Source organism: Chiloscyllium punctatum, chromosome 30 (genome assembly GCF_047496795.1).
Source record: "Chiloscyllium punctatum isolate Juve2018m chromosome 30, sChiPun1.3, whole genome shotgun sequence".
Classification (NCBI taxonomy): domain Eukaryota; kingdom Metazoa; phylum Chordata; class Chondrichthyes; order Orectolobiformes; family Hemiscylliidae; genus Chiloscyllium; species Chiloscyllium punctatum.
This window is the reverse complement of record NC_092768.1, coordinates 45,785,351-45,804,281: the sequence shown is the minus strand read 5'-3', so window position 1 is coordinate 45,804,281 and position 18,931 is coordinate 45,785,351. Positions and strand designations below refer to the sequence as shown.

At 43.0% G+C, this 18,931-nt stretch overlaps 2 protein-coding genes across 3 annotated transcripts in view; one reads left to right on the top strand and one right to left on the bottom strand.

Moving 5' to 3' along the window:
- The window catches only part of LOC140455673 (uncharacterized), an 89,462-nt gene that overhangs the window by 20,140 nt on the left and 50,391 nt on the right, over positions 1-18,931 (top strand). The window contains exon 2 of the mRNA XM_072550673.1: positions 8,595-9,505. Coding sequence (XP_072406774.1) covers positions 8,994-9,505 — 512 coding nt within the window. The 5' untranslated portion in view covers positions 8,595-8,993. The remainder of the gene's footprint in view (positions 1-8,594; positions 9,506-18,931) is intronic.
- LOC140455616 (uncharacterized) overlaps positions 1-18,931 on the bottom strand; it is an 83,289-nt gene that overhangs the window by 59,070 nt on the left and 5,288 nt on the right. The window lies entirely within an intron of this gene.

Below are 18,931 nucleotides of genomic sequence, written 5' to 3'. Positions count from 1 at the left end.
AATGCATTATCTTGCCACTGTCATTTGCAACTTACAATTCAGCTGATCTGTGAATATTGAGTGCAAGATCTTATAAATTATTACATGCACTTGCTGCAGCAGTATGCTATGTCTATGTTTTATGTGACCCAAGGCCTGTGATGACCCACTTTTCAATTATTTTATCTGCTTATCGGTTTGTCTGTCCTTGTTTTTTATCACCATAGAAATACTGGACCTAGTCACCATAACTGTTGCTCATAATGTAATCAATAAATATTCCTATCCTTGCCCTAAATCTTCAGATCCACGACTTCACTAAATTCCCAAGCTAAAGGAACATTTGATAAAGACTCCCAATCACCTTCTGAGGACCCTTTCTCCCACCTCCAACCTTCTTCTTCTTCTTGGACACACCCTCCTAACCCTTACCCACCCTAGACCTCTTTGCCCCTGACTGCTGACACGACATCAGCCGCCTCAATTTCTCCATCCCCTTCACACGCTCCAACCTAACCCCCTCCAAACGTTTAATGCTCCACTCTCTCCCGTTTCACTATCAAACCCGCTGACAAAGATGGGCAGTGGTAGTCTGGAGGACAGACTTTGATGTCATAGAGGCCGTATGCCCACTCTTCACCACCATGTCCAACCTCTGCCTTGGCTACGACCCCCACCTTGCCCCTTCAGGCCAACAAATCCCACACAGTCTGTGACCTCATTGCCTCTGGTGATCTAACCTCCACCGCCTGAAACCTCATAGTCCCCCAGACCCTCACTGCCCGGTTCTACCTGCTTCCTAAGATCCACAAGCTCAAATACCCATTGTCTCCAAGTGCTCCTTCCCCAACAAACTCATTTAGAGTCATAGAGTCACAGAGTCATAGAGATGTACAGCATGGAAACAGACCCTTTGGTCCAACCCGTCCATGCCGACCAAATATCCCAACCCAATCTAGTCCCACCTGCCAGCACCCGCCCCATATCCCTCCAAACCCTTCCTATTCATATACCCATCTAAATGCCTCTTAAATGTTGCAATTGTACCGGCCTCCACCACTTCCTCTGGCAGCTCATTCCATACACGTACCAGCCTCTGCGTGAAAAAGTTGCCCCTTAGGTCTCTTTTATATCTTTCCCCTCTCACCCTAAACCTAGTCCCTCTAGTTCTGGTCTCCCCGATCCCACGGGAAAGACTTTGTCTATTTATGCTATCCATGCCCCTCATAATTTTGTAAACCTCTATAAGGTGCTCCAGGGAAAACAGCCCCAGCCTGTTCAGCCTCTCCCTATAGCTCATATCCTCCAACCCTTGCAACATCCTTGTAAATCTTTTCTGAACTATTTCAAGTTTCACAACATCTTTCCGAAAGGAAGGAGACCAGAATTGCACGTAATATTCCAACAGTGGCCTAACCAATGTCCTGTACAGCCGCAGCATGACCTCCCAACTCCTGTACTCAATACTCTGGCCAATAAAGGAAAGCATACCAAACGCCTTCTTCACTATTCTATCTACCTGTGACTCCACTTTCAAGGAGCTATGAACCTGCACTCCAAGGTCTCTTTGTTCATCCACACTCCCTAGGACCTTACCATTAAGTGTATAAGTCCTGCTAAGATTTGCTTTCCCAAAATACAGCACCTCGCATTTATCGGAATTAAACTCCATCTGCCACTTCTCAGCCCATTGGTCCATCTGGTCCAGATCCTGTTGTAATCTGAGGTAACCCTCTTCGATGTCCACTACACCTCCAATTTTGGTGTCATCTGCAAACTTACTAACAGTACCTTTTATGCTCGCATCCAAATCATTTATGTAAATGACAAAAAGTAGTGGACCCAGCACCGATCCTTGTGGCACTCCACTGGTCACAGGCCTCCAGTCTGAAAAACAACCCTCCACCATCACCCTCTGTCTTTTACCTTTGAGCCAGTTCCGTATCCAAATGGCTAGTTCTCCCTTTATTCCATGAGAGCTAACCTTGCTAATCAGTCTCCCATGGGGAACCTTGTCGAACGCCTTACTGAAGTCCATATAGGCATCGAGATGTACTGCACATGTCCATGCCGACCGGATATCCTAACCAAATCTAGTCCCATTTGCCAGCACTTGGCCCATATCCCTCTCAACCCTTTCTATTCATCTACCATTCCAGATGCCTTTTAAATGCTGTAATTGTACCAGCCTCCACATTTCCTCTGACAGCTCATTACATAAACACACCAACCTGTGTGTGAAAATATTGCCCGAGGTCCCTTTTATACCTTTCCCCTCTCACCCTAAACTTATACCTTCCAGTCCGGGGAAAAGACCTTGTCCTTTTGCCCAATCCATACCCCTCATGATTTTATACACCTATATAAGGTCACCCCGCAGTCTCTGGTGCTCAAGGGAAATAGCCACAGCCTATTCAGCCTCTCCCTATAGCTCTAACCATCCAACCCTGGCAACATCCTTGTAAATCTTTTCTGAACCCTTTCACGTTTCACTACATCCTTTCGATAGAAAGGAGACCAGAATTGCACACAGTATTCCAAAAGTGGCCTAACCCAATGTCCTGTACAGCCACAACATGACCTCCCAACTCCTATACTCAATGCTCTGATCAATAAAGGAAAGCATACTAAATGTCTTCTTCACTATCCTATCTACCCCAGACTCTACTTTCAAGGAAATATGAACCTACACTCCAAGGTTTCTTTGTTCAGCAACACTCTCCAGGACCTTTCCATTAAGTATATAAGACCTGCCCTGATTTGCCTTTCCAAAATGCAGCACCTCACGTTTATCTAAATTAAACTCCATCTGCCACTCCTTGGCCCATCTGATCAAAATCCTGTTGCACTATGAGGTAACCTCCTTTGCAGTCCACTACATTTCTAATTTTGGTGTAATCTGCAAACTTAGTAACTATACTTCTTATGTTCATATCCAAATCATTTATATACATGACAAAAAGCAGTGGACCCAGCACCGATCCTTGTAGCACACTGCTGGTCACAGGCCTCCAGTCTGAAAAGTGACCTTCCACCACCACCTTCTGTCTTCTACCTTTGAGCCAGTTCTGTATCCAAATGGCTAGTTCTTCCTGTATTCCACCTAATCTAACCTTGCTAACCAGTATATCATGAGGAACCTTATCGAACACTATATAGATCACGTTCATTGCTCTGCCTATCCCTATTCCTTCACCAGTTCTCTTTGTTACCTCTTCCAGAAACTCAGTCAAGTTAGTGAGACATGATTTCCCACGCACCAAGCCATGTTAACTATTCCTAATAGTCCTTGCCTATCCAAATACATGTAAATCCTGTTCTTCAGGATTCCCTCCAACAATTTGCCCACCACCGATGTCAGGGCTCATCAGTTCCCTGGCTTTACCTTGCCACCTTTCTTAAACAGTGGCATGATATTAGCCAACTCCAGTTTTCCGGCACTTCACCTGTGACCACTGAGACTTCTACCCCCTTCTATTCTTTTCCCAAGATATGAAAGGAGAAAGTGAGGACTGCAGATGCTGGAGATCAAAGCTGAAAATGTGTTGCTGGAAAAGCGCAGCAGGTCAGGCAGCATCCAAGGAACAGGAGAATCGACATTTCGGGCATAAGCCCTTCTTCAGGAAGAAGGGCTTATGATTCCTGAAGAAGGGCTTATGCCCGAAATGTCGATTCTCCTGCTCCTTGGATGCTGCCTGACCTGCTGCGCTTTTCCAGCAACAAATTTTCAGCCAAGATATGAAAGTCAGTTTTCCATAAGCTTTTTTTATTACTTTCTGTCTTTTTGTGACATTTTAATTATCTCTATAACTGGGTCTCCAAGTCTTTTTTGAATCTCCAATGATTCTAATTTTGTTTCAACATTTTAAAAATCCTTTGTTCTTTCCTTTGTGAGTTGAAAATTCTTTACATATTATTGCCTAACTCTTTGAAACATCAATAATGCTTTGTAATTTGTTTTCCTCACTTCCACATACTCTCCACCAGTCTTTCTTCCAGTCCTACCCTCATCTTCACCCATCCTTGAGTCCTGCTTCTCTAGCGCAGGCATTGCTCCCTCTCAACACACTTCCTATTGCTTTAATTTGTCTAGCTTGTGAAGCCTTGCTCACAGCTACCATTCACCTGCTCACTGCTTATGCAATCACAGGCTTTGTCTCTCCTGCCTTTCCCGTTCACAAATTCATAACAAATCTCTCAGCAGCAAATATTAAAAAGAACCTGCCCATGACTAAGGAGTGACTCCTCACAGATTCTGTCCATTCGATTTACTGGGGGGACTGTTTTTAGATTGGCTGTCCTTGTGATTGACTTTTGCAGAGCATATTGCAGACATTTGGGAGCAAGTTCACCCAATGCCTCTATAATTTGAGCTTGCTTGTGGGAGTTAGCATTGATCAAAATCACACCTTGATGAGCTATATAAATATGATGGTAAAAATTGCAAGTCAGAGGCAGGGAATTCTGAGACTAGTAACTTACCTGCTGTCTCTCTAAAGCCTTTAAACCAAGCTAACAGTCTGGAGTGTAATGGAATTCTCTCTACTTGTCTGGGTGACTGTAGCTGCAGTAACACTCGAGAAATCAGCTCTGTCTAGGACAAGGCAGTCTGCTTGACTAGGACTCCGTGCATGACCTTCACATAGAACTTAGAACAATACAGCACAGAACAGGCCCTTCGGCCCTCAATGTTGCGCCGACCTGTGAACTATTCTCAGCTCATCCTCCTACACTATCCCATCATCATCCATGTGCTGATCTAAGGATTGTTTAAATCTCCCTAATGTGGCTGAGTTGACTACATTAGCAGGTAGGGCATTCCACACCCTTACCATTCTCTGTGTAAAGAACCTGCCTCTGACATCTGTCTTAAATCAATCACCCCTCAATTTGTAGTTATGTTCCCTCATACACGCTGACATCATCATCCTAGGAAAAAGACTTTCACTGTCTACCCAATGTAATCCTCTGATCATCTTGTATGTCTCTATCAAATCCCCTCTTAGCCTTCTTTTTTCCAATGAGAACAGACCCAAGTCTCTCAGCCTTTCCTCATAAGACCTTCCCTCCAGACCAGGCAAAATCCTGGTAAATCTCCTCTGCACCTTTTCCAATGCTTCCACATCCTTCCTGAAATATGGGGACCAGAACTGTCCACAATATTCCAAATGTGGCCGCACTAGCGTTTTGTATAGTTGCAGCATGATATTGTGGCTCCGGTACTCAATCCTTCTACAAATGAAGCCTAATACACTGAATGCCTTCTTAACAGCACTATCCACCTGAGTGGCAACTTTCAGGGATCTTTGTACATGGACTACAAATCCCTCTGCACATCCACACTACCAAGAATCTTTCCATTGACCTAGTACTCTGCCTTCCTGTTATTCTTTCCAAAGTGCATCACCTCACATTTAGCTGAATTGAACTCCATTTGCCACCTCTCAGCCCAAATCTGCAGTTTATCCAAGTCCTCCTGCAACCTGTAAACATTCTTCCAAACTGTCCACTACTCCAACGACTTTAGGGTTGTCTGCAAATTTACTAATCCATCGACCTATGCCTGCATCTAAGTCATTTATAAAAATGACAAACAGCAGTGGTCCCAAAACAGATCCTTGTAGCACACTATTAGTAACTGGACTCCAGGCTGAATACTTTCCATCAACCTCCACCCACTGCCTTCTTTCAGAAAGCCAGTTTCCAATCCAAACTGCTAAATCACCCTCAACTCCATGCCTCTGCATTTTCTCCAACAGCCTACCATGTGGAACCTTATCAAAGGCTTTACTGAAGTCCATGTATACCAGGTCAACTGGCCTAGCCTCATTTACATGCTTGGTCACCTTCTCAAAAAAGTCAGTGAGGTTTGTGAGACACGACCTGCCCTTGATGAAACTATGTTGACTATATGAAATCAAATTGCTGCTTGCTAGATGATTATAAATCTTATCTCTAATAATCCTTTCCAAAACCTTTTCTACAACAGAAGTACGGCTCACTGGTCTATAATTACCTGGGTCATCTCTACTGCACAACATTTGCAATCCTCCAGTCCTCTGGTACTAAACCTGTAGACAATGACGACTCAAACATCAAAGCCAAAGGCTCTTCCATCTCCTCCCAGAGAATCCTTGAATAAATCCCATCCAGCCCAGGGGACTTGTCTACTTTCACTCCTTCTAGAACTGATAACACCTATTCGTAACAAACCTCGATCCTTTCTCGTCTAATATCTCGTACCTCATTCTTCTCCTCTCCAATATTCTCCTTTTCCTGAGAGAAAACCAATGAGAAATGTTCGTTTAGCACCTCTCCGATCTCCACAGGGTCCACACTCAACTTCCCACTTCTGTCTTTGATTAGCCCTATTTCTACCCTAATCATCCTTTTATGCCTCACATACCTATAGAAAGCTTTAGGGTTCTCCTTTATTCTATTTGCTAAAGACTGCTCGTGTCCTCTCTTTGCTCTTCTTAACTCTCTCTTTAAATCCTTCCTCGCTAACCTTTAACTCTCCATCGCCTCATCTGAACCATCTCATCTCAATGTCACATAAGCCTCTTTCTTCCGCTTAACAAGAGATGCAATTTCTTAAGTAAACCACGGTTCCCTTACCTTATCACTTCCTCCTTGCTTGAGAGGGACAGACCTATCAAGGACACGCAATATCTGTTCCTTAAACCACATTTCCATAGTCTGCATCCCCTCCATTTTGCTACCCCATTCTATGCATCCTAATTCTTGCCTCCTCGCATTATAATTCCCCTTGCCCCATCGATAACTCTTGACCTGTGGCATGTACCTATCCCTTTCCATCACTAAGCTAAATGTAACTGAATTATGGTCACTCTCTCCAAAGTGCTCACCTACAACAAAGTCAAACACTTGGCCTGATTTGTTACCAAGCACCATATCCAATGTGGCCTCCCCTCTTGTTGCCCCTTCGACATACTGTGTCAGGAAACCCTCCTGTACATATTGGACAAAAACTGATCCATCTGACGTACTAGAGTTATAGCATTTCCAGTCAATGTTGGGGAAGTTAAAGTCCCCCATAGTGACCACCCTGTTCCTTTCACTCCTACCCAGAATAATTTTGCTAATCCTCTCTTCCACCTCCTTGGAACTCTGTGGAGGCCTGTAAAAAACTCCAAGTAGTGTGACCTCTCCTCTCCTGTTTCTAACCTCAGCCCCCACTAGCTCAATAGACGAGTCCTCATCAAAATTCTCTCAGCCACTGTTATACTATCCTTGACTAACATAGCCACGCTTCCCCCATTTTACCTTCTTGCCTGTTAATGAAAGATCTAAACCCTGGAACTTGCAACATCCATTCCTCACCCTGCTCTATCCATGTCTCCAAAATGGCCACAACATCAAAGTCCCAGGTACCTGTCCATGCTGCAAGCTCACCTACCTTATTTCGGACACTTCTGGCGTTGAAGTAGACACACTTCAAACCAGTTTGCTGTCTGCCAGCACATTCCTGTGACCCTGAAATCCTGTCCCTGTCCTTCCTACTCTCATCCTCCTGTGCACTGTAACTATACCTCAGGTTCCCATCCCCCTGCTGAGCTAGTTTAAACCCACCCAAATAGCACCAGCAAATTTCCCACCCAGGATATTCGTACCCCTCTGGTTCAAGTGAAGACCGTCCTGTTTGTACAAGTCCCATCTTCCCAGAATGAGCTCCAACTATCCAAGTACCTGAAACCCTCCCTTGCAGCTACATGTTCAGCTGATATCTCTCCCTATTCCTTGCCTCACTATCACATGGCACAGGCAACAAACCAGAGGTAATAACTCTGTTTGTTCTAGCTCTCAGCTCCCACCGTAGATCCCTGAAATCCTGCCTTACATCCCTATCCCTCTTTCTACCTGTGTCGTTGGTACCTACATGGACCACGACTTGAGGCTGGTCACCCTCTCCATTCCGGACCCCAAAGATACGATCCGAGACGTCATGGACCCTTGCACCTGGGAGGCAACACATCAATCACGAGTCTCATTTGTTCCCAACAAACCTTCTATCTGAGCCTCTAACTATTGAGTCCCCAATGACTAACACTCTGCTCCTTTCCCTCCTTCCCTTCTGTGCAACAGGGACAGGCTCTGTGCCAAAGACCTGGGTCCCATTCAGTCCTTTCACCAGTAACATACAGTAGCAGCAATGTGTAGCATCTACAAGATGCATGGCAGTAACTCACCAAGCCAGTTATGACGGCATGCTCTAATGCCGTAAACTGTATCATCTAAAAGGACAAAGTCACCTGGTGAATAGGAACACCACCTCTTTCAGGTCCCCACCAAGTAACATAACATCCTGACTTAGAAGTATATCCCTATTCCTTCAGTGTTGCTGAGTCAAAATCCTGGACATCCACCCCAACAGCATTGTGGTATTCTTATATCCAAAGTTCTACAGTGATTCAAGAAGGCAGCCTTCCCACCACCACCTTCAGAGCAGTTAAGGATAGGCAGCAAATGCTGATCCAGCCAATATCACCCACATCTGTGGAAGTATAAAGTTTTGTTTAAATTGCAAGTTAGCACTTTCACCAAGGCCGGAGGGCAAATTGGAGAAAATCATGTTTCCTTTTCCCGTTTTACAGAGCAGACTGTTACCACAGAGAGATCTTGACCAGTGCGAAGGAACAGCTGAGGGAAGACATCCAACCCCTTAACAGCATTGCTCAGCACAGAGAAGGTTGGGCAGTGAAACCATCATCTGGAAATTGGTTAGGTCTGGGAAACGTTGACATATCACCAGATCTGCAACTGGTCAGTGGTGTGGACCCTGCTATCAGAACCAACCTTTCTGAGGGTTCAATTAGGGTGAGTCTGGGAAGAGTGTGAGTGTCTCCAAGTGTGGTGAGAGCTTATGACCCCTCATGAACCACTGACTGATGAAGGAAGTGTTGAAGTATAATGTACTTGGGGAGAGCTGCACAAGGTCATAAGAACATCTAACATACAAGATATTGTGCAATTGTTAACACAGAGGCAGCTAAATGGAAGGGAAACCATTCAAATGTGAAGTGTGTGACCGAGCTTTTGCACAGATGTCAACACTTGTGAATCATCGACGTATTCATACTGGAGAAAAGCCGTTCAAGTGTGAAGTATGTAATAGAAGTTTTGCACAGTTATCCGGTTTAGTGAATCATCGCCCTGTTCACACAGGGGAGAAACCGTTTGTTTGTGTAGTATGCAACAAATCATTCTCTCAGTCATCGACTCTCCTCATGCACCAACGTGTTCATACAGGGGAGAAACCATTCAGATGTGAAGTGTGTGACAAATCCTTCTCACAGTTAGGAAATCTCCGCACTCACCAACGCATTCACACAAGAGAGAAACCATTCATGTGTGATGTGTGTGTCAAATCATTCTCATATTTGTCAGCGCTCCGCAGACACCAACGCATTCACACAGGTTCAAAACTGTTTACATGTGAGGTGTGTGATAAATCATTCTCAAGGTCCTGGAACCTTCTACTCCATCAGAAGATCCACACAGGGGAGTAACCCTTGAAGTGTGAGGTTTGAGATTAACCTTTTATGAGGACCATCTGGGACACCACAGGATTCACACAGGGGAGAAACTGTTCAGGTGAAATGTTTATGACTGGGCTTTCACAAGTTGCCTCTGGTCCATTGGTGTACTCTCACAGGGGAGAAACCCTATCAGTGTAAGTTCTGAAATAAAGCTTTGACACAGTTGTTTTACCTTTCAACACATTGGTGAACTGACAAAGGTACTACCTAGCTACATTTTGACCTAATCTGTTATCCAAGTGTAAACCTTACCCAGTTGCACTGTGCAGGATGTTCACAGTAATTTTTTGTTCAAGTCATAACATATAAACCACACAGGAACATAACTAAACAAATTATTGCTCAATTTGTTCTTAAAGTTTGAACCTCTTTGCAAATGGTATTGGGATATTGGACAAGAAGCAGCTTTCACTCCCATCAAGCAACTAGTGATGACATCACCAGTGCTGAGGGATTATGATGTAACAATGGAGTCACCCTGCAGTGTGATGTCAGTGAAACAAGACTTGGAGTAACCCCCATGCAGTGAGGATAACCCATTATGTTTGTATCCAGAGGATTTACACAAACTGAACAACACTGTGCACAGATTGAGAAAGAGAGACTGGATATTGTCTTTACTTGCAAACTTTCCAATAACACCTATTGAGAGAGAAAGTGATGGTGGAGTCTGACCACAAGCCAATTCAGATCAACTTTCTCAAACTACTGCCACCTGTTCCAAAACATTTGCACATTATGTTACTTTATTTGTAGAGCTATCACTAGGAGGTGAAGTACAAACAAGGGAAGCAGATATACATCATGATATGCCATTGACAGCTACTGAAGAAAGGTGATGCTAGTACACAGTGTGAAATATTCCAGACTCAACAAGACAATGCAGCATGAAATAATGTAGAAGTCATCAACCAGCAGAGACAATAGGCAAGATCTCCCACCATGGAAAACTGGATGTGCAACCCAAGATATGCATTGGTATCCTGCACAAGTTCCAACATACTCAACTCTGGGAATTTTCCAGAGAATTTGAACTTCTGACAGATAACTTTCCTGTATTCCCAGGACCGCTGAAAACTAACGTTTGGTTAGTTTGAGGCTCCAGATAGTTATGACATGCTTATCGGAGTACTGTTAGACAGGAATAGTTTAACTCTTGAATAAGTAAATAATTAACCTTTCAAAACTCTCCCAGTCTAGTGCACTCACCTAAAATCACCAAACTAAACTGACCTGACCTCCCCTGACCTGGCAACACTATTGACCCAATTATCCTCCCGACTGTTCACCTTTCTCCCCTAGCTACCATCTTATCCACTTATTAGTCTTGCCATCCTACCAACTTACTTCATCCATCATGATTGCCTTGTACAAAGGAAGTAGAGTCATTATCCCTAAAGAGATGAGGAAAATGCTGAAACACATGCTACCTATACCATCAGGGAATAGAGTCTAGTCTGAGGAAAGTAAGAGGAGCGCTCTACTGGCCAAACATGTACAATGAGATGAAGGACTAATGCAGTGCTTGTAATGAACAGACTAAACAAAATAAACAGCTGTTCACGACTGTTCACATCCCAAACAATCCATGGATGAAGCTTGGAGCAGACCTCTTGAATCCAGTGGGTTTTGAGAAGACTTGTAGCTCAGCTTGAGGTTCTGGATATAGGTTTGCTCACTGAGCTGGAAGATTAATTTTCAGACATTTAATCACCATACTAGGTAACATCTTCAATGAGTCTCTGGACGAAACATTGCTGATGATTCTTGCTTTCTATTTATGTGTTTGAGTTTCTTCGGGTTGGTGATGTCATTTCCTGTGATTATGTCATTTTCTGTTCTTTTTCTCAGGTGGTAAATCGGGTCTAAGTCAGTGTGTTTGTTGGTAGAGTTCCGGTTGGAATGCCATGCCTCTAGGAATTCTCATGTGTGTCTCTGTTTGGCTTGTCCTAGGAGGGATATGTTGTCCCAGTCGAAGTGGTGTCCTTTCTCATCTGTATGAAAGGATATTAGTGAGAAAGAGTCATATCGTTTTGTGGCTAGTGGATATTCATGTATCCTGGTGGCTAGTTTTCTGCTTGTTTGTCCAAGGGGTCTGAGTAGTAGCCCACAAACCCACCAACACACTAAAACAGCAGCTCATGAACTTGAAAGACCCCACACAGACAACAAGCAAAACTAATGTCATTTACAAAATACCGTGCAAGAACTGTAACAAACACTACATTGGACAAACAGGCAGAAAACTAGCCACCAGGATACATGAACATCAACTAACCACAAAACGACTTGACCCTCTCTCACTCGTATCCTTACATACAGATGAGGAAGGATACCACTTCGACTGGGACAACACATTCATCCGAGGACAAGCCAAACAGAGACACACACAAGAATTCCTAGAAGCATGGCATTCCAATCGGAACTCTATCAACAAACACGTTGTCTTAGACCCGATTTAGCGCTGATAAAAAGAACAGGAAATGACATCTTAGGAAATGACATCACCAACCCAAAGAAACTCAAACATATATAAGTAGAAAGCAGGAATCAGGAGCAATGCTTTGTCCGGAGGCTCACTGAAGATGTATGATGACAAAACGTCTGAGAATGAACCTTCTAGCTCAGTGAGCAAACATACATCCAGAACCTCTTGAACCTCACTGGAAATGATTATCTTGGCTACTAATTAGATGATGGGGAGTTAAAGCAGCTGACATTAATGAGTCTCAGTGAGATTGCAGTTTGCCTGAAAGCACACTTCAGTCATGACATTTCTGACAATGTGATCAGTGACAGTGACCTCAATTCACAAAAGAAGAATTCAGACACTTGCTCAATGATTGGGAAATTCAACACCACACATCATCTCCACAATATCCCAGTCAAATTGAAAGACTTAAATAGGAGTGAAAATTAGCAAACAGATCATTAAAATATTGACTAGATCCAGCAAAGATAGGTACAGGGTGATCATAGACTAGAGAAACAAAGATACTGAAGGCATGGAAAGTTGTCAGATAATGTCATGACACACCAAGACTAAATCATGAGTTTAAGTACTATTCAGGCCAGAAATCGTAATAGGAGTGAGTGAGCAGATCATTGTGAAATGACCGAAAGCCAAATACCACTTGAATGAATCTTCCAAATTATTGCCAGTGTTGAGAGGTGGAGAGCCAGTCAGAGTTCAACAGGACCTACGTAGGAAGATTGTCACCTCAAAATATTCATGGTGAAATTGAACAATTTTCACAAACCCAAGTATCTATGTATGCTGAGGGCTGATCAGGCAGATCTGACATCACCAACTAAGTAAGGAATTGAACTCAGTCCCAAAAGTCAACAATTCCCTAACAAATGCGGTAGGTTAGCAACAATTACCACAGGCAAAAAAAAACATTCCTAGCAGCAGCATGAGTGAACATATACCCGAACAGACTGAAGTGGTTGAGGAAAGCAACTCACCATCTTTTCTAGGGCAATTGGGGATTCTGCATCAGCTGCTAGCCTAGCCCAAGGCAACATCATCCTATGAACAAGATTAAAAAACACTACAACAACAGCATTTTACACAGAGGTAAAATCAACAAAGTAAACATTAGTCAATGGATAGACAGCCAACCACAATCACCAATGCACTGTAAGAAGATCTTAATACTCTAAAGATTATGCGTGGAAAGCTGTGTAATCATAAAGTCCCTACTGTGTGGAAACAGGCCATGCAGCCCACATCAATCCTCAGAAGAGCATCCCACCAGACACACTTCTATACCCGTAATGCTGCATTTCTCATAGCTAATCCACCTAGCCTACACATCCCTGGATACTGCACAGTAATCTACCTAACCTATTTGGAAACCAAAGCATCCAGAGGAAACCTGTACAGACATTGGGAGAATGTGCAAACACCACACAGTCAGATGCCCAAGGGTGGAATCAAATCCATACCCCCAGCGGTATGAGGTGACAGTGCTAACCACTGAGTCACAATCTGCCCTGCACTGTATGGTGTAAGAACAGTTTAAAAGGAACAATTTTTTGTTCACGTCATAATTTTCTTTGTACACATAGTGGAGTGACTTAAAGGGGATACTTTTTCCTTCAAAATGTTGTACATTGTTGCTTGCCATATCCCTGTAATGTCTAGGCATAGAAATAAAGGTTTGTGTGCAGTAGCCATTTTACACACAACTTGGAACATTGTTCAAGATTCATATTGCTCCATGTGTACAAAAATGTTTCCCAAAACTTGGGTAACTGATTAGTGATACAGAGGCAACTTTGGGCAACAGATCAAGTTGGAATTTAAATTTGTCATAGTCCATCTGAATAAAATCTCACTTACTTCAGCTGCTATCTCAGTTCTCCTGGTAAATGTTTGACAGATTTCGCATGTGGTAATTGTATATTTCATCCTTGGAAGATTTCAAACTGATATCATCAGTGTGAAATGTGTCGGCTTTGACAGCAGATCAGAAAAGGCAGACCCACAGTAACAAGGTAGTGATAACATGCATTAATGGAATCAGCACATGTACAGGAGAGAGAATCAAATTGGATAACAGAAGTAGAGGGGCTTGAGCCTGCATCAGAGGGTTATGGGTTATGAATTGAAAAATATGACATAGATTGGGCAAGGTCAGAAAGGGAATGAAAACATGCTCAAAACCCTCACTCAAACTAACAGGGAGCTTTTCTTGGAAGGATAGGTTATTCATCAAGTTTTATTTCTGATAGTATTCAAACAATAGAACTTTCCTGAGTGAATGAAAGCAGAGTGATCCATTAGCAGGACTGACTGAACACCATCCCTTCAAATGGCCATTCCAGCTGATACCAGAGATTTTACCATCTTTCACAGCTTCAGGAACCCAGACACAAAGGCAGCACTGATAACTACAGCTCTAACTATTTACCACTTCAAATCAAATTTCAGGCTGCCTGTTTATGGGAATGGGAAAAAATTATCAGCAGTGATATAGTTCACATGCTCATCTCTGAGTTAGAATGTACTAGTTTCAGTTATCATACCAGAGACTAGAGAACTCAGGCTGACACTCCAATATGCTTTCAGAGTTACTAACATTCAGGTAAATTAGACTCTTATATCTTTCCAAATAAATGTAGAATAGATCTTAGAGTTAGAGAGATGTACAACATGGAGACAGTCCCTTTGGTCCAACTTATCTAAGCTAACCAGATATCCTAATCTTAGTCCCATTTGCCAGCATTTGGCCAATATCCCTCTAAATCTTCCCTATTCATGTACCCATCAAATGCCTCTTAAATGTAGTAATTGTACCAGCCTTCACCACTTCCTCTGGCAGCTCATTCAATACATGCACTGCCCTTTGCAAGAAAAAGTTGCCACTTAGGTACCTTTTGAATCTTTCCCCTCTCACCTTAAACCTGCCTTCTAGCTTTGGACTCCCTTCCCTTGGTTATTCATCCTATCCATGCCCTTCTATAAGGTCACCCCTCAGCCTCCGATGCTCCAGGGAAAATAGCCACAGTCTATTCAGCTGCTCCCTATTGCTCAAACCCTCCAACCGTGGGAACAGCCTAGTAAATCTTTCCTGAACCCATTCCAGTTTCACAACATCTTTCCTGTAGCAGGGAAACCAGAATTGTATGCAGTATTCCAAAATTTGCCTAACCAATATCCTGTACAGCCGCAACACGACCTCTGAATTCCTATACTCAGTGCACTGACCAATAAAGGCAAACAAACCAAATGCCTTCTTCACTGTCCACTTGTAATTCCACTTTCAAGGAATTATGCATCTGCACCCCTAAGGTCCCTTTGTTTGACAACTCTCCCCAGGATCTTACCATTAAGTGTATAAGTCCTGCCCTGATTTTCCTTACCAAAATGCAGCACCTCCCATTTATCTAAATTAAACATCATATGCCACTTCTCAGCCACTGGTCCATATGATCAAGGATCCATTGTGCTCTGGGATAACCACCTTCCCTGTCCATTACACCACCAATTTTGGTGTCAACTTACTAACCATACCTCCTGTATTCACATTCAAATCATTTACATAAATGACAAAAAGCAGTGGACCCAGCACCGATTCTTGCAGTACATTGCTGGTCACAGGCCTCCAGTCTGAAAAGCAACCCTGCACCACCACTCTCTGTCTTTCAAGCTAATTTGTATCCAAATGGCTACCTCTCCCTATACCAAGTGATCTGACCTTGCTAACTACCTTCTGGAATCTTGTTGAATGTCTTGCTGAAGTCTTATAGACGATATCCACTCCTCTGCCTTCATCAATCCTCTGTCTGTTCTTCAAAAAACTCAAGTTAGTGAGACACGATTTCCCACACACAAAGCCATGTTGTCTGTCGTTAATCATTCCTTGCCTATACAAATACATGTAAATCCTGTCCCTCAGAATCCCTTCCAACAACCTACCCATCACTGACATTATGCTCACTGGTCTAGAGTTCCCTGGCTTTTCCTTCCCACTTTCCTTAAATAGTGGTGACACCTCCAGTCTTCCGACACCTCACTCATGGCTATTGATGATACAAATATCTCAGCAAACTCCTCCCTAGCTTCACACAAACCTCTGGGATTCACCTGATCAGGTCCCAGGAATCTATCCACCTTTATCCATTTAAGATATTCAGCACCTCTTCCTCTTTAGTACAGACACTTTTCAAGATATCACTATTTATTTCTCCAAATCCTCTAGCTTTCATAACCTGCTTCAAAGTAAAAACTGATCCAAACTAACCATTTAGTATCTCACCCACCTTCTGCAGTTCCACACATAGACTGCTTTGTTGATCTTTAAGGGGCCCTATTCTCTCCATAGTTACTCTTCTGTCCTTAAGGTATTTGCAGAATTTCTTTGGATTCTCCTTAGCCCTATTTGCCAAAGCTATCTCAAATCCCCTTTCTGCCCTCCTGATTTCCCTCTTGAGAGTACTCCTGCCCTTATACTCCTCCAGGGATTTACTCGATCTCAGCTGCCTATACTTGACATGTCTCCTTTTCCTTAACCAGACTATCTTTTTCCTTAACCAGAATATTTCACAATATTATTACTTGGAGGTGTGATGGTCTGAGGGAACTCGGGTCTATACAGACTCATTCTACTCCCTCATCACACTTAGGATAGCAGTCCTCCCAGATAGGACTCCCAAACATTCCCCATGGTATTACTAAACACCCATCACCTAGGAGGTTCTGTCTATAATTCCCATCCCTAATTAAAGCACAGTCCAATTCAACCCCAGAATCATTCCTGAGAGCTGGCTCACTTTACTAACAAACACACTCACATCAGAGGAAACTCTCTCAGAATTTAACCAACAGAGGTTTCTTTAAATTCTCTCTGCTTTAGTCTGGCTCCCAATTCCAATGGTCAGACATGACACCAAATTTTAGTGTTATAGGATGGAACTTATTTCCATCATTCAAACCCACCAATGGTAACAGAGATCCAGTGATCCTGTGGGTTCATGGACCAATCAGTTTCCATTCCTGGAAGACCTTACTCCTGCAGGTGAGTTGGACAGTGCTTTGTGATTCCCAACTCTCTGCTCTTTTGCCCTCCATTCACCACAATGCTCCTATAGCTTTTAATCTGATTTAACTTTCATATCCATCATTTAACTTCTGTACACAAGTTTACCTTGACTCTAGTCCTTCTGGGATAATTTCATTGTTTCTCAAGCTCAAGTTGAAGACTTGAGCCTCTCTGGTATACCAATTGGTTTATTCATCTATCACTTGATCTGACCGGACCACATCAAGTTCCCGTGGTCCTACAATCCTCTGCCAAAACTCCATGACCAATTACTCCATGGCCATCCTGAACACAAGAGACTGCATACAATTTCACCTCCAGAAAACCAACTGTATCCTTGCAGAAGTTATGTTCCAGCTGCACAGGGGCACCTTAGGAAGTATGGCTGCAATCCTCCAATCAGCTGTATTTGATAGAACAGTAGAAAACTACCATAACTGGACATGTTGAAAAAGGCCAGACTTCGATCAACAGAATTCCCAACAGGAATCCGTATAGAAAGTAACAAACAGCATCAGCACAGGAGACAGCACTAAATAGTACTAACTGCCATGGGGTAAACTTAATTGTTCAGTGTGAATGGGTCGGTATGGATGAATGAATGAGTTGTCTTAATTTGGTAATCACAGTTACTTCATATGGGCAGTCAACAATTTGTAAGCAATTTTCTGACAGTTGTTCAAAAGCAGCAGTTTAGATATGATACATTGGTTAATTAGATAAAGAAATTATACAGCTAGTACAACTGGGGATGGTTCACTGATACTAAAGAACAAACAAAGCTGTTGGTGTGGAATGTGCTAGTATCCTGCTCTCTAGCTGAAGTGTCCAGGAACTCTTCCTTCTGTCTTCCTCCTCTTCTTCTGGTTCATTCAGGAAAAAGCTCTCTGAGGACTGCTTGATGAGGACACCCAATTAGAACTGCAGTCTACAAGATCTGCCTGATGAGTACCCCTCAGTGTGGACCATACGATTAGGACTGCTGTCTACAGAAGTCTGACTGATGATGAGTGCCTGATGAGGAACCCCTGAGCACTTGTCAATACACCCTATTTCTAGGGGCAGGTAACTAGTCAGTCAATTGTCTGAATCCTTTTGACTAATGACCATGGGACAGCTCCTCATGATTTCAGAAGACCATTATCTCTTTGTCACCTTCATTTGAAAGTTTTCATTCCTTCTAAGGACAAATCCTTTTTATCTTTTTAATGCATAATACTCATAATAGAGTAGCATGGTGCAGAATACATTTTTTGATTAAGCTAGTAGGCCAGTTCCTACTATAACATAGTTAAACGAGGTCTCATGCTACACAGAAATACTAAATTTGGAGTGCAATAAGCATAGAGTTTTAAACGAGAACCTAATTTCCAACAACTGTATGTGGTTGAGTGAGTGATGTATGGTGCTAGACTGGTGGGTGAACAATGTGACGGGTGAGAAGAGTGGGCAGATGGCTGGAATGCTTAGTTGCAGGTTGGAAGGTTGTCCTGTCAGGTTAGTGGCTGGCCAAATGATGGGATAAGTCAGGTCTTGTTGTGGAAGTCATTGTGAGGGTATTGGATTGAATTGGTCGGACTAATCACATGGTCCATAAACTTATCAGTTCCCATTCCTGGAAGATACTCTTCCCCTAGGTGAAATGACTTTCTAATTCCTAACATGGTTTAAGCACCTTCACTCCCAATATAACCCTTGTTTCCATTCTGATCAAAGGCAGCATTTGATGCAGACAAATCCTCATTGCTGTATTCTGTAAAAGGTTGAACTGTCACAGTTGATCCAGGGTTAAATCACCTCATCAATGGTGACCTTTTGAGAGACGAGGCTACCAAGGTCTTG